The following is a 25668-nucleotide window of genomic DNA, read 5'->3' on the forward strand; positions in this document are numbered from 1 at the left end:
CGAGCGTGCGCGTAACCGTCGCGGCGCGGCTGATTGTTGATAATGCGGAAACGCGATGATCGAACGCACGTCCTCACGCTCGCTACAAGACACTGGCACTTGACCGCACTCTTTGATGGTGACTAATTTCTACTGATTCACATCAGTTCATTCTGGGAGATCGAACACGGCGCGGATGATTGATACAGTATGGTACGACACGCAACGAGAGGATACACAAATACGTTAACAGCAGCACTGCCCATTCTTAAATTACTTCTTGACGTACTTTCATCTGAATCATTTACTTATTTTATCACTTTACTGTAATAACACTTGTAGCAACACTTCAACTTCCAAGCTGACGATGCCTCTCACTTGCAGAGCTACACACTACACAAGATAACAGTACCGTGTCCCGCGCTCGACTCTCTACAGACGCGGCTGCCCGCAAAGATACTCCACAACTAAGCCAGCGATATGACAGTACGCTTACACAGTGTTATTCGTAGGTATTTCCGAGGTTTCAGAAGACGACTGTGGAAAAGCCACTAGCCTTACAGGAAAATGACACATGTCAGTGGACAGAACATCTCGCCACGTTTCGATTAGTAGCATGCGCCATGTCGAAGTTGCCTTACGGGGCCAACGTGGCAGAACATGTGTGAGGGGCAGTCAAACGAAAACCGAACACTCTTCACACCAGGACCGTGGAATGGTTTCATTCAAAAGTAAGCACCACACGCGTTAAGAAATTTATCCCACAGCGAGACGAGACTATTAATACATGTTTCGTAGAAAGCGGTTGGCCACTGATAGGCCGGCCGGAGTGGCCGAGCGGTTCTAGGCGTTACAGTCTGCAACCGTTCGACCGCTACGGTCGCAGGTTCGAATCCTGCCTCGGGCATTGATGTCTGTGATGTCCTTAGGTTAGTTAGGTTTAAGTAGTTCCAAGTTCTAGGGGACTGATGACCTCAGAAGTTAAGTCCCATAGTGCTCAGAGCCATTTGCACCATTTTTTGAGCTACAGATAGCTTCACAACGCACCCCCTCTTTCATTTCCTCGTCTGACTGAGACCGTTATCCAACCGTGTCTTTCTCCAGGTCATCAAGATCTGGGCTGTGTGGCGGATGTTGCAAGGTTTCTCAACCAAATCCCAGAAGCGTAGCCTTCGTCCGATTGGCAGTGTGGGGGCAGGCGTGATCGTGTTACAGGACGATTTCGTCCGAGAGCATTCCGACAGCCAGAGGCCAAACGGGAAAGCCAAAAGTGGAAAAATTTCACTTCTCTCCCCCGCCACAATCAGTGCAAAGCGCTGTGAAGACACTTTGCAGAAAATGTGACGCAGCCTAAAGTCAAAACGCCCAGGAGTGCTGTCGAACGGAATCATCCTGTTGCGCCGGCCTGCGTGGCCGAGCGGTTCTAGGCGCTTCAGTCTGGAACCGCGCGACCGCTACGGTCGCAGGTCCGAATCCTGCCTCGGGCATGGATGTGTGAGATGTCTTTAGGTTAGTAAGGTTTAAGTAGTTCAAAGTTATAGGTGACTGATGACCTCAAATGTTGAGTCACATAGTGCCCAAAGCCATTTTTTTTTTTCATCCTCTTGCACGATAATGCCCGTCCCCACACTGCATATCGGACGGAGGTTACTCTCAACTGATTTGGTTGGGAAACACTACAGTATCCTGCTTGCAGCCCAGATCATTCACCGTGTGATTTTCGCATCTTTGGCGACCTAAAGAAAGACGGGGGTGAACGTCGGTTTCGGTAGGAAGAGTAAATGCAAGAGTGCGTGCGGTTGTGGATACGTCAGAAGCCCACCCCGTTCTTTGAAACACGAATTGATCGTTTCGTCTCCTAGTGGTATATATGTCTTAACACGTGTGGTGATTACTTTTGAATAGAACCATGTCATGGTCCCGTTGTGGCGAGTTTTCGGTTTTCAGTTGATTGCTCCTTATACACTAATCATCCACTTTGTGCTGTCACAATGAATTAGTGGGCGCCTGCAGCTAGGCCACTTACTGAACCGATTTCCAAAGCAGACTGCTGCTGTTCCACCTTCTCAGGCAGCAATAGCATCGACTTCAAAAAAATGTTTGTGAAATCTTATGGGACTTAACTGCTACGGTCATCAGTCCCTAAGCTTACACACTACTTAACCTAAATTATCCTGAGGACAAACACACACACCCATGCCCGAAGGAGGACTCGAACCTCCGCCGGAACCAGCCGCACAGTCCATGAGCATCGACTTCAATGAACTGAACGCAGGTATTGACTTTGCCTTTTGACAAACATTGCCCATATTGTGATGTGAGTTAAAAGCTTGGAGTGGTGCTCTATTCTCTGATATGTGTCTATTTTCTGATTGTCTTGCATTTTTCGCATAGTCATCTTCCGAAAACGCGGAGATACTTGTGGATAACCCAGTGTATCGTGACTAGAATCAGACCGTTGTGATCAACAACAACTTTAGTAAGAGCGTCCACGCATTGTATCTAGCACGTTTCGGTTCTGCAACTCCTTTTTCAAAGACTACATTGACCGATTTTTTGAGGCGTTACATCTGTTTCATTTTACCACCTAGCAGTCGTCGTGCCTGGTGGTTTAGTGATGAAGCACGTGAATGATAACCATAAGATTGCGAGATCGAATCCTGGTCCAACTGCAGAATATTGCAGACTACCTTTAACTTAGCCGTTACTTCCCAGTGACGTGAATATTCGCTCGGAACGAGACGCTGTTCGGATTTCATCTTAAGCTGTGGGACTTCTTTCCAGGCAGAGTTACTGGAGTATATTAAGGAGCACACTAGTAGACGAAGTGGCGTCCAATTGAAGACTTGCACCATGCTGTTGAGACACACGGGGGCATTATTACAATCTAGCAATGAAATGAACAACACAGTTGTTTGTTTTCGTCAAAAACATCTGAGACGAGATAAACAAAATAATGAAAGTATCATTAAGGGTTAGCTTCATCTGGCCACGAAATGTTCATCTTCTACATCAGTCTAAGCAGAAGAGGCTTAAATGGTTTTATAGGCCCTGCGTAGTAGGACCTGTCAACAGGAGTGTGTCCGGTGGTTCAATTCGAAAGGCTAGCGATCACAGTCTTTTATTACGTTTTTTTTTATTTCCGCTACACACCAAGATTGACACCGGTGCCTCCTCTCGCTTCTCTCCCAAGACAATAAAAGTGTACGTACGTGAAAGTACGACATATTCCAGGAAATTGTATGATAAGAGAACTAGTGTCAATTTTACCTGTCGGTGTGCGTTAAAAATAGAATTGGCACCACGAAAAATATTTAAGGAGAAATTTTGCTGTACGACTAAGTAGCGTATGACTACATTTTCAACCATTAAGATGGAAAAAAAAATAAATGCTTATATGAACTCACTGCTTCGGTAAAAGACACGTTTCTACAAATGACACGTAACAGTTTGAACAATACAGGTATTAGATATGGAAATTACCACGACCAGCGGCATTTTGTTCTGTTTTCCCCACCTGTTGAGCTGGCTGTTCGTATGCAGATGGCTCGCATCCGAGAAGCTAGTGAAACCGGTAAATGCTTTCTGCCACAGACAAAACTCTGAATGCAAGTGCCTTTCTTTTCTTACACGATAGATGTCTGACTAGATCTACTTAACAGTGTAAACACCAAAATATAATTTCAGGAAATGTTTTAATTTAGACTTCCGATGTTTTCAAGAAGTTCTGTTTTAGAATGTCTACCTATATTGGCCGGTTTTTATGCACTAAAATACCGTCTTAGTCTCTCGATACTAGCAGCGTAGCGCGGCGTTGCAGCTAGTATTTGAGACACTGACTGTTTTTCATGTGCTACTGCCACCGTTAAATAATATCCTTAGATGCAGTATCGCATTAGGTTGCTCTACCGACTGTGATTTAAAAGTTTGATTAGTATTGAAAATATAAACGGTACCTTACATAGTCAGAGCGTCGTTTCTATCAGCCAATAAACAGCTTTTGGTGAGACTAATTTCACCTAGTTATTACAAAACACCTCAGAGAAGGAACGCATGAAGAAAGGAAAGTGATAACTATCGCGATGTACACCTTGTATATAGATCTCATTTAATCGCGTTACAGATGTGTAGAATTCAGCACTATTAAAAAAAAAAAAAAAAATTCTGCAACATCGTGTTACAAGAGTGGAAATTAGTTCTGTCTGAATAATTTCTTCCAGATGACCATACAGTTTGATGTACGAGGTGCGTTCAGTAAGTAATGCAACATTTTTTTATTTTTTTTTTTCTGAAAGAAGGTTGGTTTTATTCAGGATTGCAATTCACCTTCTTATTCCCCACTCTCTTGGATACAGAATCCTATTTTTCAACATAATGTCCGTTAAATGCGACGGCCTTTCGCCATCTTACATGGAGGGCTTATATGTCTGCAGCTGGTGAACGTCGGAGCGAAGGGTCTTGCTCCCCTCCCCACCATCCACGTTCAGCTCTCCGCAGAGTGCATCCTTCTTTGGGCTAAACAGATGGACGTCGGAAGCTGTGAGATCCAGGCTGTAGGATGGATGAGGAAGAAGAGTCCGATGAAGTTTTGTGACTTTCTCTCGTGTGCGCAGACTTGTGCGAGGTCTCGAGCGATGTCATGGAGAAGGAGGAGTTCGTTTTCATTTTTGTGGCGACAAACTCGCTCAAGTCGTTTCTTCAATTTCATGACGGTAGCACAATACACTCCTGAGGTGGTCGTTGTACCATGAGGGAGGACCTCAAACAGACTAATTTCTTCAGACTTCCAGAAGACCAACTGAGAGGTGGTGTCGTGCCGCTCCGTGGATTGCCGTTTTGTTTCCGGTTCGACGTGATGTTTCACCGCCTGTGACAATGTTTGACAAAAAATTGGCACGATCGGCCACTCAAAGCACAATTACTTCCGCACAGATGGTCCTTAGTTGCTCTTTATGTTCTTCTGTTAGGCGGCGAGAAGCCCGGCGGGCACACAGCTTTCAGTATCCCAACTGACGGACGGGACCACCAACAGACACGTCCACCTGTGCAGCGAGGTGTTTGATTGTGATCCGTCGATACCTCGTATGAGAGCCTCCGCACGCTCCATCATTGCACGAGTCACAGTTGTGTGCAGCCGGCCAGCATGAGATAGAACGGACAGGTTTGGTTCAAATGGCTCTGAGCACTATGGGACTTCTGAGGTCATTAGTCCCATAGAACTTAGAACTACACTACTGTCCATTAAAATTCCTACACCAAGAAGAAATGCAGATGATAAACGGTTATTCATTGGAAAAATATATTATACCAGAACTGACATGTGATTACATTTTCACGCAATTTGGGTGCATAGATCCTGAGAAATCAGTATCCAGAACAACCACCTCTAGCCGTAATAACGGCCTTGATACGTCTGGGCATTGAGTCAAACAGAGCTTGGATGGCGTGTACAGGTACAGCCGCCCATGCAGCTTCAACGCGATACCTCAGTTCGTCAAGAGTAGTGACTGGCGTATTGTGACGGCCCAGTTGCTCGGCCACCATTGACCAGACCATTTCAATTGGTGAGTGATCTGGAGAATGTGGTGGCCAGGGCAGCAGTCGGACATTTTCTGTATCCAGAAAGGCCCGTACAGGACCTGCAACATGCAGCCGTGCATTATCTTTCTGAAATGTAGGGTTTCGCAGAGATCGAATGAAGAGTAGAGCCACGGGTCGTAACACATCTGATAGTAACGTCCACTGTTCAAAGTGCCGTCAGTGCGAACAAGAGGTGACCGAGACGTGTAACCAATGGCTTCCCATACCATCACGCCGTGTGATATGCCAGTATGGCGATGACAAATACAAGCTTCCAATGTGCGTTCACCGCGATGTCGCTAAACACGGATGCGACCATCACGATGCTGTAAACAGAACCAGGATTCATCCGAAAAAATGACATTTTGCCATTCGTGCACATAGGTTCGTCCTTGAGTACACCATGGCAGGCGCTCCTGTCTATGATGCAGCGTCAAGGGTAACCGCAGCCATGGTCTCCGAGCTGATAGTCCACGCTGCTGCAAACGTCGTCGAACTGTTTGTTCGTGCAGATGGTTGTTGTCTTGCAAACGTTCCCATCTGTTGACTCGTGGATCGCGACTTGGCTGCACGACCCGTTACAGCCATGCGGATAAGATGCCTGTCATCTCGACTGCTAGTGATACGAGGCTGTTGGGATCCAGCACGGCGTTCCGTATTACCCTCCTTAACCCACCGATTCCATATTCTGCTAACAGTCATTGGATCTCGACCAACGCGAGCAGCAATGTCGCGATAGGATAAACCGCAATCGCGATAGGCTACAATCCGACCTTTCTCAAAGTCGGAAACGTGATGGTACGCATTTCTCCTCCTTACACGAGGCATCACAACAACGCTTCACCAGGCAACGCCGGTCAACTGCTGCTTGTGTATGAGAAATCGGTTGGAAACTTTCCTCATGTCAGCACGTTGTAGGTGTCGCCACCGGCGCCAACCTTGAGTGAATGCTCTGAAAAGCTAATCATTTGCATACCACAGCATCTTCTTCCTGTCGGTTAAATTTCGCGTCTGTAGCACGTCATCTTCGTGGTGTACCAATTTTTATGGCCAGTAGTGTAGAAACACAGGTAATTTCTGTAACATACGGAATAAATCGTAATTACGTTATTGCTCTGCAAAGAGCCAGCGGAGACCCGGAATGTCGCGTACCGAAGTACTCAGAAAAGATCCTGAACAACCTTCGAAATATTGTCAGTGGAGTTCATCCTATGTCCTTAACGCGCATGAACTCTTCCCCTAACCATCTACCCCCCTCCTCATCAATTACAGCTCGCTCGATGTCGCTGCACGACTGCCACCTGCATGATGTTGCAATACCACAGACTAGTGTGTAAATTAGTTGTTTGTTGATGTTGCAGACAGCTCCGGGTACTCCGGCCGCCCGCTGGCCACCTTCCGGCCGACAGACCAGTACGTGCCGCTGGGGGATAACGCCAGGCTTTTCTGCGAAGCCTTCGTCGGTGAGTACTAAATGTCTTTCCCACTATTCTTCTTGCATCTGTGTCGTTAATGTTGCGATTTTGAAATTATTACCCATAAGGATAAGGATTTCTAAAATGAAACAGTAGTCAAATAAAGGAAAATAAATGTATGTTTGCCAAGGTCTGTCGCACACGACTTGCTCGTTCGAGCACCTAACGTTGACGTGCACGTAGACGGTGTATCCAACATCATGAGGCAAAGCGCCGTCTACACTCGGGAAGAGCTGGTTAACATGATTTTGCTCTTTCCAGCGCAGTTGTCGGTTGTATCTGTGCATGAAAATGGATGCGCGAAAAGTTCGTACGTTAGCTCTATTTAAACGCACACACACTTCTTGTCCATATGCTAGTCGTGTTGTTCTTCTGTGATATACGTACATAAAAACTTCAATATCCGTGAACAACTAATAAGACAAAAAAGAAAAGTGCATGTCCGAGTCAGTAAGGACATCGCTCCAGACAGAGAACGAACTCACATTTACGTAACATTAAGTATTACAGAAATTATTTCTATTAATTTCGTTACAAAGCCTCACAGCCTTCAGAAAACATGAAAATGAAGAAAAAAATTAGATGCCATCGGACTCGAACCCTATGCTGCCGTAATCCCCGCACTTTAACATGATGCCTCTGCATACAACGCTTTTTTTAAAAAAATCTTTATTTTAAATGCGAACATTTTTAGGTTAGGCTTTACCGTGACTGTTACTGACATTAAATGAAACAACAAGTTTACTGTTACCAGTCACCAGTCTCTCTCTCTCTCTCTCTCTCTTTCTTCAAAGAGTGTCATCTATGTATGGTTTTACTGCTGTAGCCAATATGATCATTGTAATTGAAGCCTATAACATTTTACCTAATTGTTATTAGCAAGTATGAAGTATAAGCCATTTTAACTTTTCACCTGATTGCATAAACGAGTGCGAATGTTTAGCTGTTTTAACCTTTCAAAATTGGATTTATATACCACCTGAAGTACACACATATATATTTGACACCTCAAAACAAACACCTCCAAATGGTTTAAACGATTATTCTGTAATAATGTTGTTACAATGTATATTCTTTGCACTTTGCGATTATGTCTTCTCTTCTGCTGTACGAACCTTGCACCCAGCTGATTCCAGACGCCATATTTGTTTACAAATGTGGCAGTATACATGTGAAGTGTTACGACAGAAAAAGGAACCTGTGACCACTGGAGGTACTCTAGTTTACTTATTAAAGTTTACCATTAAATATCAGTTTAATTTTTTGTCAAAAGTTATCCAAAACCATATTCTGAAATAGTGTCTTGTTTCTCCACTAGGCAGTGCCACAAGTTCCTCCAAATGTCGTAACACAGCACACACACATATGTAATACTAACTAATGTAAATCCACCCGATGATGGAGGTTTAAACCTTCGAAACGCGTCGTGGAAAAAATAAAACGGTGACTGGTAACAGTAAACTTGTTGTTTCATTTAAAATCTTTATTGTTCTCTCCAATTGGTGTGGGCGGACGTCACATGACACCTGTTCAAACTGATGGGATGATTGTTGAATACTTCACTCAGAACACGCTGAGCTACCGTGCCGGCATCCTAGGCTGTCACTTCGTTGTAAGAGACGTCCGATTTATCTCTAATATGTTATTAATTTACGTTTAAGTATAAGAAATCTTAACAAGAACGGTACGTTTTTCATGAGTCTTCAACATGGCGTTGCGTTAAAATGGCTTTCTCTGATAACATGCGAGTTACAACACGATAATAACTAAATACAAAACTTCTTTAACCACCAATATGACGTTTCCCGTTATTTTATTGCAACAAATGTACCAATAACGGTTGATACATTCAATATCCTGGTGCTTAGAAGCAGCAGATGTTAATGTGGTGTAAAGTATAACTACTGACCAGAACAAGTACAATATGGTGTCTTGCTTTCTGGGCCGCAAGAAAGACAGGCCCCGACGCGTACGTCACTAAGGCAGGTCTCAGCTCGCTCAATTCAGCAGACATAACTACGTTTCTACACATGTTAACTCGTAACTTGGTGTGTATGTACAAACGAGGACTCTATCTTCTACTGGAATCCGCTATTATGAAGTCTTACTGTTATTGGTACCACAAAGATAGGAAGTCCATAGACCTACTTATAATTTGTTAGGCTGTACTGCGGTACAATAAAATTAAAAACATGCCGAAATGATTATCAGTTGCGTAACGCACCACTTCTTGTACGAAATGAGGACTGCTATGCAGAAGAGACTAAATGCTATAAACAAGCCGGTATGCCATTTATATCGAGTATTGATCTTAACTTACATTTTGTTGTAGTACTGTTAATCAGCAAGACTTCATCATAGCAGTAGTACGTACACGCCCAGCTGCGAATTAACAGATTTAGAAACTCATTTTGTCTTCTGGGCTGAGCGAGCGTGCGACTTCAGGCCTACCTTCGTGACGTACGCGACATGGTCTGTCTTTCTCGTGGGCCTCGAGCTTTCTGCAGGTGACGGAGGTAGTGTTTTTGTTTCCTATTGGTTCTAGTACGTGAACGTCACTGAAATATCGCGGAACTTATTTTGTGTTTTGCATGACGAAAGACTCCTTAACGAGGAATAGCCGGAAGTGACGTCACAAAACTCGTAGAGCGCCACGTTAACGTTAGCTAAATCGTTCCGTGTAACAAGTCTTTAACAATCTTGATACTGAACACACAACGTGCTAGCTTGCGAAACAGGAATGTGCGCCAGCTCAGGATCGAATCCACACGGCGGGGAAGCGTCTGTGGTTGGTGCACCGAGGGTTTCCCACACTCGTTTGGTCCAATTAAAAAAAGAAAAAAAAGGATATAGAAACAATTATAATACGGCCACGTGCAGGGCAAAGTTTACAGAATTTTGCCCAAACTTGAGTTCAGCAGAGCCCATACTAAATGGGGTAAACGCTCGTAGGAAGAAAATAAGGCTCTCCGTATTTTTTTTCTTTTCTTCTTTTTAAATACAAACGAACGAAAGCGATACAAACACTAATTTTTCCAATAAAGGTTCCTTCATCCAATAAACCAATAAATGACATGTCACAGTTGCAAGAAATGTGACTGCTCAAGGATTAATGAGAAGTTACTAACCTATGGTCAAGCATGAGGCAACAGTGAAGGACGAGAGAAAAATCAATAATAAAATACCGGAAGCTGTGAACAATATCAGCTCTGCATCATGATTCCGTACGACACCTATGGTTATTGTCAAAAGTGCGATCATATGGGGTATTAACTGAAATTTGTGAATGGATTGAGGACTTCTTGGTAGGCAGGAAGCAATATGTTGTCTTGGATGGAGAGTCATCATTAGATGTCAAAGTAACTTCAGCTGTGCCCCAGGAAGTGTGTTGGCATCCTTGCTGTTCATATTGTATATTAATGACCTTGCAGACAATGTTAATACTAACCTCAGACACTTTGCAGATGATGCAGTTGTCTATAATGAAGTACTGTCTGAACGAAGCTGCATAAATATCCCATCAGATCTTGATACGATTTCAAAGTTGAGCGAAGACTCAGATATATAAAACTGTGCATTCGCAAAATGGAAAAAGTGTAGTATCCTATGACTATAATATCAGTGAGTCACTGTCGGAATTGGCCAACTCATACAAATATCTGGGTGTAGCACTTTGTGTGGATATGAAATGGAATGCTCTCATAGGCCCAGTCATGGGTAAAGCAGGAGGCAGGCTTCGGTTTATTGCTAGAATACTGGGGAAGTGAAATCAGTCTGCAAAAGACATTGCTTACAAAACACATGTGCAACCAGTTCTGCAATATTGATAAAATGTTTGGGACCCATACCAAATAGGACTAGCAGGAAATATTAAATGTCTACAGAGAAGGACAGCACGAATGCTTTGATATGTGAGAGAGTGTCACAGGGATACAGAAAATACTGAACTGGTGCACTCTTGAAGATAGATGTAAACTATTCTGAGAAAGTATTATCAACAAATTTTCAAGAACTGGCTTTAAATGATGGTTCTACGAGTGTACTGCAGCCCCCTACATATCACTCACATAGAGATCCTGAGGATAAGATTAGAATAATTACTGCACACACAGAGGCATTCAAACAATCATTCTTCCTGCACTTCGTACATGAATGGAATGGGAAGAAACTGCAATAACTAGTACAATGGGACATACCCTCTGCCATTCACCTCACAGTGGTTTGCAGGGTATAGATGTGGATGGGGTAGATGTAGAAGTGCAGAGTATCCAAATTGTAATGCTTCTTGTCTTTGTTAAAATAATAGCACATATGTGGGTAGTGGCATATATCTGGATGCCTTTAATATATCTTGAACTTTACATGCCACAAAGAACAGTGACAGCAGTGACAATAAGTAACGTAGTGATGAGACTGGAGAATCTAAGCGATGATTTGTAACAGTAGGAGCATTTACCACAGGTTGAGGGAATTGGACAGAAAAGAGCTAAAAGTAGTTGCCATCAGTAGGAATGACTAGCACAGAGAGACAGATGAGCATAAGATACCAAATATAGCTATAAAGAAATTTCCCATGTGGGAGGGATATTAATTTTGGGAGGAAGAACACAAACTGCCCATTTGATGAAAAAGGCAACACTGTGTTGCAGATCATGCTCTGGGATAAGCTGTTGTGTGCAATGTCAGTCGGTCTTTATCCTTTTTCATGGTCACGTTGAGACTGTTTATGCTGATATAAAAAGCTGAACACTGATTCCACATCAGCTGGTATGTGATGTGGATTATCTCACAGTTGGCTCACCGTTTCATGGAATAAGTCTTGACGATGATATCTTGAATAGGTAGTGGTAGAAAGGTGCAGAGTACAAATCTTGGATAATCACAAGAACAGTAATCACAGACCAAGAGAATGACTCAAGGAGGAACATATCGACAAGGATGTTCCTGGAGTTGGGAGAGCAATGGAAAACTCTTCTGGGAAATACAGGGAAGACAAATAGTTGGGCCACAATTTTGTTATTTGCCTGTATGGTGAATTATATGTGTGACAGTTGATATGATGTAAGAACATGACATTAGGTTTACAGGTATTATACATTTTCTCAATGAAAAATAAAATATAGCTACATACTGACCATTTACAAGATATGATTTTTCACTAAACTTGATCTAAAATTAAATGTAAGAAATGTAAGCCAACCACAGACAGATATTGTCAATTGAGAAATTCATGTATGAAATGGAAGAACAATCAAACAAAATTGATATGTTTGTTTTTAAAACTGTTTTCATTGTCAGCCAACATCTTATAATTCACAAAGAATATATGCAAGTGATGAAACAATAGCATTGTATTCACAAGTCTGCATCCAGCAGATTTAATTATTACTGCTGCATATTTGTTGCGTGAGTAATGCTCACATTATTTTATTTCTGTGGTGTAGGTCGCATTGATCTTCCTGATGCTCACAATGAAGTTGTATGGCTACGCAATGGTACACCTCTTCCTTCCCAGTATTGGCACACAGTTGCAAGGTAAGAAAAAATATTACTATTGTAAATAAATGAATCTGGTGATAATAGTCTGTACAAAAGACATTATACTGTCACAGCTCTCCTGCTAGTTATGTGACTTTCATTTAAGATACATTACATAAAAAACTGATGACAACATGGCATGTAATCTAATGTTTGGTTGATACCTAGTACACACTCCAAGTATTTGAAAATGCCATAAATGCGGAAACTGATAGTGTGGAATAAAGATTTTGCTGAGGGTCTAGCAGCTGCAAACTTAACTGTGGCATATGTTTTCAGATCATTTTCCTCAACTTTTTCTTGTAATTTTACTATGTTTTACTTGCTAATAGACTTTGTCATCTGAGCACATGAAAGAAGTTTAATATTATGTGAAGTTGTTCCATTTTACATTGTGGTGCTACTGTTGGCATGACTAGTGCCTTCATAAAATCCATAGTAGTATTATCACACAGATGTTTGAGATGTTAAGCAAGGAGGCATGTACTTGGATGTGATAACAATTGATGATATTTTGATAACTGAATAAAAGTATTTAAAATGTAATTGCTTCTCATTTTGTGTAGTTACAAATGTACTGTAGATATTGTTGGTAATTTTTACATATTATACCGATAGAATGAATATTCATGTGTTGCATTTGATAAAATGTGAAATGTTCACTTAATGTAAGACATAATTTGAAATATGCTGTTTACCTTTTGATTTGTTTCACAGGGAAGATAGCCTGATTTTAGGCTCATATCTGTTCATCCACAATATTCGTCATGATGATCTTGGGCAATATGTATGTCGTATCTCTAACACAGGCTTCCAGATAATAGAAATGCCTGTCCAGCTACATGAGCTAGGTAAATATGCCACTAATTATGTTAAGTACAAAACACAGCATAATAACTACCAAGTATTTACTTCAGTAAATCTTCTTTGTTATTGCTTGTTTAATTTATTCTTCTATATTTATGTTACATTCCAAGTGTGCTAATATTCCAGCATACCAAAGGAAATCTTTGAGATGTCTTTACAATTTATTGGTTCATTATGTAAAATATTGTATAATGCTCTTGAAAGTCTTTGTAAAGCAGCCAGGTCATTTTCCAAGTTTGGTTAGTTTTAAGTATTCTCTACTTCGTATAGTGTGTTGGACAAGTGCTATAAGGAAATTATGGTGGATGACATTTTTGGATAGAACTTAACTGACTTATTCCTCATCTGTAAACATCATACATACTCTGTGTTGGTACATAAGAAGAACAGAACACTATTTGTGAGTAAATGAAAAAAATAAGAGTATGAGAGGAGACACGTGCTCTAGGGTTCTATAACCATGTTGTAAATGTGCTGGTTTCTATTGCAGATTTATCAGTTAGGATCTACAAAACAGTTTGTATTATTCTGCTGTAACTATTTCTTCATTTACATTAAATGAACCAGTGGCATGTATCTTGACGGACTTGTAATACTGATTGAAAGTATTAAGTAATGTGAAAGTGTTACAAACTATTTTATGTGCTATTGTCATTTGTTACAGGGGAAACACAAACTGCAGACACCCATCGAATTCCGTACAGTCAGATGTTCCTTGTGATTGGTCTTGTGATACTCTCAATAATCACAGTTGTCACACTGTATCTGCGGTTTGCAGTGCCAGTTAGACTCTTCTATAAGGACAAATTTGGACCTAGAGAGGACAATGGTGAGGAAAAAAATACATTTTTCTCAACAAATCCAGCTGAAACAATGGCTATTTGTTTTAAGAATGTTGTACAGTCACTCAATTTAGTTCAAAAATTGATCTACAAGACATCTGTATTTGATCATGATACAGTCCTTTGCTCTTGATATAAATTCGTGGATATGAACCAAGGTTCCTTTTTAACAAAGCATGAATTTGTTTGTATTTTCTTTTCATATGTAGTAAAAATCTCTTTGACATGTCGATGCTGTCATTTTGATATAGGTAGTGCATTAAAAATTACCAGAAGGGGAAGTACCAGTAAAACAGCAAACTGCAAAAAATTGCTTATACTTACTTACTTCAAGACAGATAACACCTGGAGAATAAGGAAAAAAGTTACATATGCTTTTCTTTTTGCAAATTTGAGAAACAATTAGTTGTTGTTCTTGTTTTCAGATGGAAAGGACTTTGACGTTTTAGTTTGTTATGATGAGAAAGACACTGAATTTGCACTGGGGGTACTAATTCCCATGCTGGAAAATAAACTTGGCTATCGATGTTGTTCTCAACTGCTCAAGGCATCAGCAGTGAACAGTAAATGTGAGTATCAGAAGATGAGTTCATACGATCGTGTAATATCCATTGAATTTTATAGGAAGTTACGCATTGTTTTTAATATTATGTGTTGTTGATTATTCTAAAGGTAATTTTGGTTGTGATGCTTTAGCTGGTTGTGTGAGAAGTAATTCTTGTTGTTAGAAGTCTTGTTGTCTATTTTAGACTAGTACTTTCAGGAAGTAATTCCTTTAATGAAAATTTTAGTTTCTTAAGCATATAGGAGAAAATCAGAAGGTAGCATTTCCAGCTAGCTGTGAAAGAGCTTCAACTGAATCACTGCAAATGAAGCGGTGTCTTTATAACAGTTTTTAAAGGATTAAAATATGACATCATTGCTTTGCTTCTTATTTTATTACTTTCTGTAACTCACAATTGAAATTTTAGATTATTATAGCACCCAAATTCGTACCTTTCCCATAAAACTGATCCATGAAGTGCACACTACATATGCATTTGATAGCTTTGAACATGTTATTTACCTAGCAATGAGGTGTCTATTCTGATGTGGAGGAATGACAAACACAACTGAGTCCTTGGCTCACATTCCATGCCCCATCAACTGAGCCATTTAAGCACATCTCACAGCTAATGTTGCAAGATCTTATTGCTGATACTTACAACCTCCTACAGTTAAATGGTTGTGCTATGCCATATTATTACCATACTGCCATAATCTAATCTGTTAAATGTGTGTCACACAACTTGTAGACTGAGTTTTCGTGTCCAGTATTCATGCAGCAGAAAATGCTCTTTACAATTTAAATGGAATCTAGTTTCATAAATGAGTCACTTCTTTGAATTCAAGTCCACCACCATAGTTGAGAAATCAGTGTGTCTAAACACAACTGAGAAATTCATGTATCTTAACTGCCATCCTGAGGACTTTGGTTTCATTCCCAGAATTATTTGGCTGTTGTCTTTGGTGGACAGAGCAGAATGGGGCACAATCAGCCACATGAGGCTAAAAAACTTGACAACAGTTGAGCAAGTGCTGTACTGAGAACATGTCGTACCATATTGCACTGAATGGAGCTATGCAGGAGGTGATACCGTGACCAGTCACTAGTGTATGGTCATTATGGCCAGATTGCAAAATGAATTTTGTTCAGAGAAGCTGTAGAAATCCAAAAACACGCGAACAGTTTCAACAAGAAAGAGGAAAGCCTTAAGGTAAACGGATCCTGGCTTCCCGTACTGCAGCGAACGACCGTCGCAGGTAGCAAGAGGAGAACCGCACCGGAAATGACCGCGGAGAAGCCCTCGGACGTTGGCGCGCCAGGTACATATAGTCTGCGGCCGCGAGCTCGCCTCCAGTTCACCACCGGCAATGGAGGGTGAAGCTTTGACAATGCCAGCCACTCATGCTGGCGAAATGTCAGAAAAATCATAAGATGAACGGCGGCCGAAGAACCCGAGACAGAAGCCAATAGGCAGTTTGTCAATTTTGAGTTCATTATATCGTACAATAGCAGACTTTTGCATATGATAGGCAACTGAGGAAATTTACTGCTCCCCACAAGGGTTACTTTCTCATGGAAGAACTTAGAAAATTGAAAAATCAGAAGCAGTATGAGAAAAGAAAAATGAGGCAAATAAGGCATTCTTATATCTAATATGGTACATCCTAGAATAAATTTTGCATTTCATTTCAGTTCATAACATTACTGAATATTTCTGCTCACAGGCTGTGATGAGATATACAATACTGCGGAACGGAGTCGTCGGCTGATGGTTGTTTTGTCACCACCTGTTGTCAACAATAACTGGACATGTGCAGCCCTCATGAAAGTGCTGCGCATCTTTTTACAAATACATCCAAATACCATCTGTATATCCTTGCAGGTACGGAAAAACATATGGAAATTGAAAAACAAGTCTCTTCACCATGTGAAGGTCGGATTAAACAATGCGCAACAGGATTTCCCAATATTTGTACTGCATCATCCTCATCTTTTCTATCCTTGTTTCCGTGATATGACAGTTTTTGTATCTCTGCCTCCTCCCCCTTTTCATATAAGTTACCAGCAACTTGGAAAAATTGTCTTTCAGGATCGGCATTCTTTCAGCTTTTCCTGTTCACTTGTGATATTTCTTTTAGTTGTTAAACATCCTCCATACCATAACGTTTCCTTCCCAAAGTCTTTGCCACCTATGCTGTAAGTAATGAATCATTTTGATTTATACAAACTGAATGTGGGGTCCACTCAGCCCTTGTGAAACAAACTTCAGGAGCTACTTGATTGAGAAGTAGCGGCTCTGGTCTCGGAAACTGACATACGGCCGGGAGAGCAGTGTGCTGACCACATGCCCCTCCATATCTGCATCCAGTGACGCTTATGGGCTGAGGATGACACGGCGGCCAGTCGGCACTGTTGGGCCTTCATAGCCTGTTCGGGAGGTGTTTAAAAAAAAAAAAAAAAAAAAAAAAAAAAAATATATATATATATATATATGTGTGTGTGTGTGTGTGTGTGTGTGTGTGTGTGTACCCCTTTTTTCCCCCTAAGGTAAGTCTTTCCGCTCCCGGGATTGGGATGACTCCTTACCCTCTCCCTTAAAACCCACATCCTTTCGTCTTTCCCTCTCCTTCCCTCTTTCCTGATGAGGCAACAGTTTGTTGCGAAAGCTTGAATTTCATGTGTATGTTTGCGTTTGTTTGTGTGTCTATCGACCTGCCAGCACTTTCGTTCGGTAAGTCACATCATCTGTGTTTTTTTATATATATATATATATATATATATATATATATATATATATATATATATATATATATATATATATATATATATAAAACACAAACAAACACATACATACACACAAAATTCTAGCTTTTGCAACCAATGGTTGCTTCGTCAGGAAAGAGGGAAGGAGAGGGAAAGACGAAAGGATGTGGGTTTTAAGGGAGAGGGTAAGGAGTCATTCCAATCCCGGGAGCGGAAAGACTTACCCTAGGGGGAAAAAAGGACAGGTATACACTCGCACACACACACATATCCATCCGCACATACACAGACACAAGCAGACATTTGTAAAGGCAAAGAGTTTGGGCAGAGATGTCAGTCGAGGCGGAAGTACAGAGGCAAAGATGTTGTTGAAAGACAGGTGAGGTACGAGCGGCGGCAACTTGAAATTAGCGGAGGTTGAGGCCTGGCGGATAACGAGAAGAGAGGATATATTGAAGGGCAAGTTCCCATCTCCGGAGTTCTGACAGGTTGGTGTTAGTGGGAAGTATCCAGATAACCCGGACGGTGTAACACTGTGCCAAGATGTGCTGGCCGTGCACCAACGCATGTTTAGCCACAGGGTGATCCTCATTACCAACAAACACTGTCTGCCTGTGTCCATTCATGCGAATGAACAGTTTGTTGCTGGTCATTCCCACATAGAAAGCTTCACAGTGTAGGCGGGTCAGTTGGTAAATCACGTGGGTGCTTTCACACGTGGCTCTGCCTTTGATCGTGTACACCTTCCGGGTTACAGGACTGGAGTAGGTGGTGGTGGGAGGGTGCATTGGACAGGTTTTACACTGGGGGGCGGTTACAAGGGTAGGAGCCGGAGGGTAAGGAAGGTGGTTTGGGGATTTCATAGGGATGAACTAAGAGGTTACGAAGGTTAGGTGGACGGCAGAAAGACACTCTTGGTGGAGTGGGGAGGATTTCATGATGTGGTGGCACATAAAATCTGATATGGCACTTAACACATATAGAATATTTGTTTTTAAACTATTGGCATTTTTATTAATAAACTCTTGCTTTTATTCTCTGAAAATACAATAGGCACCTTTGGTGAAAATTTGTCGGAAACAACACCTGCAGACGTTGTGCTCTCCTATGTGTTGCTGTAGTGTACAATTTTTTTATGTACTTATTTGTTGTGATGATTAATGCTAACCCCACATCTCATGTGGCACAGCTTTATTGTGTAATGTCTGTTGCTTTTTTAGAGTATTATAACAATTCTTTTATTCTTCAACCACCTTCAGTTACCCAGTTAAGGAACATAATGCCTCTTTTCTCTCGCACCTGTGCAAACGCATTGTACAAAAGTGAATGTTTCAGCTGAATACTTGCAGTGAATGTCTATGTATTAAAATATCCACACATTGCCTCCAAGTCTGTGCAATCAAATGTCACTGCAAGACTTTGGTATTCTGCTAGAAAACTGTGCATAAAACAATGCCAATGGAGATTAAGGCTAGCAATAATGCTTCTTTATCTCAACACAAATTATTTCCATCCAAGTTTGAGTAGCCTACCCATTTCATATCTGAATACAAAACATTTCTGTGATGGTTCCAGAAACTACAACATTTTTAACTGGGCTTCCATTAAGCATGTGTGCAAAGTTGAGCAGTAAATGGCATCATCCAGTTGAACCTCTAGACGTACTTGAGAACACTTTGTTATAGTGTGGACATACTTGTGTGCATAATTCAAAACAAAATATTTTAATTTATCATAATTTCCTGATCTTAATATAAGTAGTCAGTACTTGTAGTCTGAGAGAGTTTTACAATGATCATACAACCATTAACTTCTTCAAGGTGACAGTAATTCTTTAATCGATGGATTCAAACCCTCGCCTTTAACAGGAAATACTGAACAATTCAGACACGCCTCTTCGGCCCAACTTGAAGTTTTCAGTCTGCCAGTATTTCTTATCTGCTCGTAGAACCTTGCAAGTCCTGGTGCAAAGCATAGGCATACTTTGATAGTTCAGTTAGTCTGGTTCAAATGGCTCTGAGCACTATGGGATTTAACTTCTGAGGTCATCAGTCCCTTAGAACTTAGAACTAATTCAACCTAACTAACCTAAGGACATCACACACATCCATGCCCAAGGTGGGATTCGAACCTGCGACTGTAGCGGCCGTGCGGTTCCAGACTGAAGCGCCTAGAACTGCTCGGCCACTCCGGCCGGCCAGTTAGTCTGGATCTGGCCTTAATTCAGCAGACTGTTTCAACAAGCTGTTGGGAAGTTTTGTTACAGCACATACTTCCTTGCAGAGTGAATGAAAAGAGAAATGCTTTTCTATCACACATCATCTATTTTTTAACTGCATTTAGAGTTCACTTTATCTTGATATATGTTGCCTTCTGTGTCTGTTTCTAGTTTTCTCTTCAAGTTAATTAGAAATGTTGATGTACCGATATACAACAAAGTGAGAAAGAAGATTAGCAGTGGAATGTAGAAGTTAAGATTCTAGAGCTAGAGTAACCTAATAATGATCCCACAAGACGATGAAGAAATGCTCAGGGTGGCTGCTAAGAAATGTTATCAACTTGCATGGGAGTAGTACTTGCATGTTCATTTATTACTAACATTTCATGAACTTGAGTGTAATTTTTTTTACATCAGTATCATTTTTCTCTTAATTAAGTGAGAAATATGTACTACTACAATGTATTTTTTCTGCAGGCACTACCTAAGGAAGGTGCAACAGTGAAGAATGAGTATGGCGAGACTCTACAGCAGTTATGCCGTAAGGCCAAAGTCATCATGTGGCAAGGAATTAGTGAGCGTGCTCGGCGTAATTTCTGGAAAACAGTTCGGCTTGAGCTCCCTGCACACCATAATACACCTGCTACTGGATCTGTGATTCTTCCTGCATCCGCAAACCGTCAGCAGAGTTCTCACATAACTGTGATACCACCTGCAAAGCGAGCGATTCGAACAAACTCACACGAGAGCCTTGAAGTTCTAGTCTAGATCTAGAGACACTGGTTCTAAAGCATTACGTCTATAAGGTCAGCTATTGTTACCTTGTTCATTCATGCTTATAATTGTTAATACAATTCATATCAACCTAAACTGATCTCAGCTCTCTTAGCTTGCATGTAAAACCAGACCATCTTCTGTACCTTATAGTTACAAATAATAAATATTATTATGTAAGTTACAGAATGTTTCATTGCTTTCATATGTGTCAACATAGAGAACATATTCTCTTGTGGAGACATTTAGCAGTATGCAAAGAAACTCTTCATAGTAAAAACAAAAACAAAGATCCTTCACAAATAAAGAATGTAACAGATGAGATAAAATATTAGCCAACAAATATCTAAGTGCTGAGCAATACTGTATCTTTGAAATGAAGCATCATTTACCTGAAAATGTATTGCTTTGTTTTTCTGGTCTTCTGTAGGAGATCTGATTGACTTAGAAGTCCAATAATCTGATCTTATCATATGGAATAATGCTTTGTTAATTTTATCATTTGTTTTATGTCAGGATTCAGTTACCTGCTTTTGCTACTGTTTAATATAGTGTGTGTGTCAGGTATTACTCGTATGTTTGTTTTTAACTACAGTTTTGGACATAATCATTTTGAATATACTGAGACTATTGTACTAACGTGACTGTGCCAGATATATTTTTGTTACTGTAACCTACAATCTTCAGATATTGTTGATGAGTCATTAATTTATTATAACTAAAATGCTTCCTTTTCTCTTACTGTAATTAGTTACAATAAATTGGATGAATCATTACTAAAAGAAGTGTTTGGCAGTGTTCTGATTACATTTCACAGTTGCAAGATGCAGCTGTTTTCGTCTTAAATTATCAGAGAGAGCACAATTTTTACGCTGTAACAAAAATGTATGGGGAAATTTTAAATCCTGTTCAGTGGTTGGCATAAGGAAATTGTGTATTATTTTCAACATGAATGTGCTAGTCTTGCCAATACATAACACTTAACAGTTATTCTCGTTTTGTGATTAGTGTATGTCTTCAATAGTAAATTGATAGTTTAATGTCAGACAGCTAACAAGAGAAAAACCTGATTGAATTCACAAAATAAAAGCAGATTTCAGTCCTTAGACTAACAAACAAATTTCAGTATTGATGCATACAAGATGTATAAAGAAATGAGTTTCCAAGAATTATGATTCTTATTGAGCAGCCAAATTTCGTACTATATGTGTGCCAGAATAAAGCAATGCGAGCTAGAAAAGGTGAAGTAGCTAATTATTATTGTATATTGCTAAAAGAAAAGGAACACACACACACACACACACACACACACACACACACACACACACACACACACACAGACACACACACACACGTGTGTTTGTGTGCATGGACTATAATACTTTCTTCAATGAAGGGTTACTTGTGAAATTTAAATCCATAAACATAGAGCTTTGTTTGGTAAAGTAATGAAAACTGAACAGTGAAAAAGTATTTTCCAAACTTGATGCACCAAAATAGTATGTCTGGATAAATGAATACCTGATAAGTAAACATTCTGATATATATACTGGTAAAAATAAAGAACAATTAGTACATTAATTTGACAGATAATTCAAAATTTAAAAAAATATTTTGAAATACCTGCAGTTCTGTTTCAGAACGGAGTTGCTTAGTGAAATGAACATAGTTTTATATCAAAACGTGTTCGAAATGATAAAACTTCATGTTTGTTGTTTTTTCATGTTGGTGATGTCCAGTATTGTTTTTCTGACGATGAAATACTTACATCTCAATCCATACAAAAGAACAAATGTGCTTCATATTGTGAAGTGCCAAGCACTTGCTTAACACACAATTTGCCTTCTGTCTGAGACTATATATTCCATCACTGCAGAAGCATACTGCTTGCTGCGCAAAGTTCTAGTAGAGCTGGATCTTTCCGAACCAGATTCAAAAGGGACCTGCCAAATTGTCTTGAGTGTTAATTATGACATGGTTGGCGTACTTAATTGTTTGATACCAAATTGTATTTCATAACTGTATGAAAGAAGTCATACTTTGTTTCATTAAGCCTGTATTTAACACACATCTCTTTTGTGGCATTTATTGTTCACTGCAGTGGCATAAAATACCTGAGAGAGATAAAACAAGACTGAATTTTCTTGTAAGCTGTAAGTAATTATGAAGCTTAAAAGTATTCTTTAAATTTTATTTTGATGTGTTAAGAGTCTTTTTAGCTTATGGACTCCATTGTAGAACTATAGTATTTGCATGTTTCATTTCTGCTACTAAAACATTTAAAATGGCATTATAGAAAATTTTCAAAGATAAGTAATATGTGGGGTCAGGTTGGTTGCTCTGGTAAAATTATGCATGTAAATATCTTGATTTAAAGAGAAAAACCCCAAAATATGTTGTTTGATAAAATTGTATGTAATATTTTGTGATAGATGTTTGTAATTCTGTATCATTGTTATTTTGTTCAGTATTTTTTAGTATAATTATAGGATTAAAGAAAAACCTCATTCTTCCATAAAATGTATTTATTCATTCATGTAAATAAACTTGACAGAAAAGCCATTTTCCTTGAATACATTAGATTGCGCTGCATGTGTTGTAGAGTATGAAGACAAAGGGCTTTGTAGCCTCCTACTGCACTGAAATATCACATAATTTCTGTTTCATTAATGTAATGTGAAGTCCTGTAAAAAGAAGGTGGCACATACACTGAAGAATTTTCGATGGACAATGGAAAATACAATGAAAACAAAAAGTTTTTCTGTGCAGTATGTGTGTATACTTTCGTGTTACTGACACAACTGAATTAATACAATCCACTTAAGGTTTTGATAGATGGCGGCACTAATAAACACATTGCCATTTTTCAAGCACTGTGATTTATTAATGTGAGTGTTGATGCTTGAGGTGAAAAGTTTGGTTGTACAATTTCATGATTGGCTGCATTATGAAGCATTCTTCTTGGTGGTAAATGTAATCTTAGCCTCTTCCAGAATTCTTGTGAACCTTTTCCATACAATTCCATACCATGCAAACTTACATCATCAGGAGATACACCCAGTGGTGTGCATCCTGGCTTCCAGCGTATTTTCTTTATTACATTGAGGACATGCCTCAGTGTGGTATCATTTATGTTAGTGTTGCTGAGTGTCACATCCCAGCAAATATTCTAAGGCAGAAACAAAACACTGTTAGTATAATACATAAAATTGTTATTAAATATTGAAACTGATGCAAATAAGATACTATTGTTTTTATCAGAGACAGAATAAAAAAGGAATGTTCGTTATAGTCAAAGAATACTATCGAAAATCATGTACTGTACTATGAAACTCCATGAGAACAGTTCACAACATACTTCTGTATATGAGAAGGTCTTTTTATACAAGGGTGCTACCTGTTTGTATCTGCTTTGTCATAGCTGTTGGTCCTTCAGCAGCAATACATGTCACCACAAAAGAAAAAAAAAGAGTGCTGAATAGTTTCAAACTGCAATATTTAATGACAGCTAATAGTTGGTTGACGTCTAAGGAATTATTTTCATGTCTTGGAGAAGGCTGTATATTATATTGTATATTGTAAATATTGTGCTATTTGTAGGAAGGATGCAGCACCAGAAGACTGTAGCAAAAATAGGAAGACGTAGAGGAATGATGACTGATGTAGAGACTGGCAGTTGTCCCTGAATGTAAATAAATGCAACATATTGTGTGTAAATAGGAAAAGAGATCCATTACTGTTCGATTGCACTTTTGGTGAAAGCTTACTGGAAACAGTAACAACCATAAAAGACCTAAGTGTATTCATCTGTAGCTACCTGAAGTGATGTGATTACATAATACTAATTGTAGGAAAATGAGATGCCAGGCTGAGAGTCATTGTAAGAATCTAAAGGGAATTTAACTCGTCCATGAAAAAAGTGGCTTACAAAACACTTTCTCAACTGATTCTGGAGTATTTTTCATCACTCTGGGATCCTTGCCAAATAGGATTACCAGTAGATCCAATGAAGAGCAGCACACCTAATCATGTGACCATTTATGAAACATGAGAGTGTCACAGAGATGCTCAACAAACTCCAGTGGCGGTCACTACAACAGAGCTGCAGTGTATCATTCGGAGGGTTACTGAAGTGAATGTAGTTGCAGAACAGAAAGTAGGAAGGAAGAGCAAAGTGTGTCTTGCACCAGGAAAAGACATCCTTGGACCCACTGGAATACACATCTCCTACTATTAGAAAGGCCGTCTGAATACATACCTCAGCTGTTAAAAAGACCACATTAAAGTAAATAAGTTTTCTTCTTTACCAATCCACACTCCTTAATAGAGAAGCAGATGGCATATCTCATCTGGACTTAGGCTGAAAGAACCGCTCAGAAATTTTGAAAGTACTTCAGCTCTTTGTGTGAATAACATGGATGATAAAACTTATCTTTCTTACTGTGATGTTCCAAAGAAATGGTAAATCAGGTGGTCTGAAAATCCTGTTCTGCCTAAGATGAGAATGGTAGGTGTTTACATTCACTATATTGTTATTGAAGTCTTCAGTCTCAAGACTGGACTGATGTCACTCTCTATACCAGTCTGTCCTGAGAACACGGTTTTATCTCTGTGCATAACTACTGCAAAATACACCCATTTTAACCTGCTTATGCCAGTGAAGTGAAATGGAAAAAAATAAAGATACATGGTCAGTTGAATATAGGATGATAACAACAGCACCAGAAAATGGTGTAACAAGAGTAGGATTCGTTGTAAGTAGGAGGGTAGGGCAAAGAGTGAGGTAATGTGAACAGTTCTGCAGCAGGATTATACTCAGCATAATCAAAACCAAACCATCACCAACTACTACAGCTTGTATCAATATTCCAACATCACAAGCAGAAGACAGAGAATATATGAGAGAAATAAATAGGTAATTCAGCATGTAAGCAGAGATGAAAGTCTAACAAAATAGGAACAAGAGTAGACTCAGATCAAAATTTAGTAATCATGGTAATAGACTGAAATTTGAGAGAATCATCAGGAAGTGCAATGGAGTGGGATACTGAAGTACTGAGCAGTGATCGATGTGTGTTTAAAATT

General features: G+C 39.8%; 2 protein-coding genes across 2 annotated transcripts in view; one reads left to right on the forward strand and one right to left on the reverse strand.

The window, feature by feature from the left end:
- LOC126457668 (single Ig IL-1-related receptor-like) overlaps window positions 1-23132 on the forward strand; it is a 372082-nt gene extending 348950 nt beyond the window's left edge. Inside the window, exons 3-9 of the mRNA XM_050094165.1 lie at window positions 6921-7022; window positions 12479-12569; window positions 13290-13423; window positions 14104-14268; window positions 14707-14850; window positions 16553-16710; window positions 20287-23132. Coding sequence (XP_049950122.1) covers window positions 6921-7022; window positions 12479-12569; window positions 13290-13423; window positions 14104-14268; window positions 14707-14850; window positions 16553-16710; window positions 20287-20577 — 1085 coding nt within the window. The 3' untranslated portion in view covers window positions 20578-23132. The remainder of the gene's footprint in view (window positions 1-6920; window positions 7023-12478; window positions 12570-13289; window positions 13424-14103; window positions 14269-14706; window positions 14851-16552; window positions 16711-20286) is intronic.
- Window positions 23133-23137: 5 nt separating this feature from the next.
- LOC126456281 (X-linked interleukin-1 receptor accessory protein-like 2) overlaps window positions 23138-25668 on the reverse strand; it is a 138582-nt gene continuing 136051 nt past the window's right edge. The window contains exon 9 of the mRNA XM_050092032.1: window positions 23138-23752. Within this exon, the coding sequence (XP_049947989.1) occupies window positions 23450-23752 (303 nt within the window). The 3' untranslated portion in view covers window positions 23138-23449. The remainder of the gene's footprint in view (window positions 23753-25668) is intronic.

The sequence above is a fragment of the Schistocerca serialis genome, chromosome 2, assembly GCF_023864345.2.
Source record: "Schistocerca serialis cubense isolate TAMUIC-IGC-003099 chromosome 2, iqSchSeri2.2, whole genome shotgun sequence".
Classification (NCBI taxonomy): Eukaryota; Metazoa; Arthropoda; class Insecta; order Orthoptera; family Acrididae; genus Schistocerca; species Schistocerca serialis.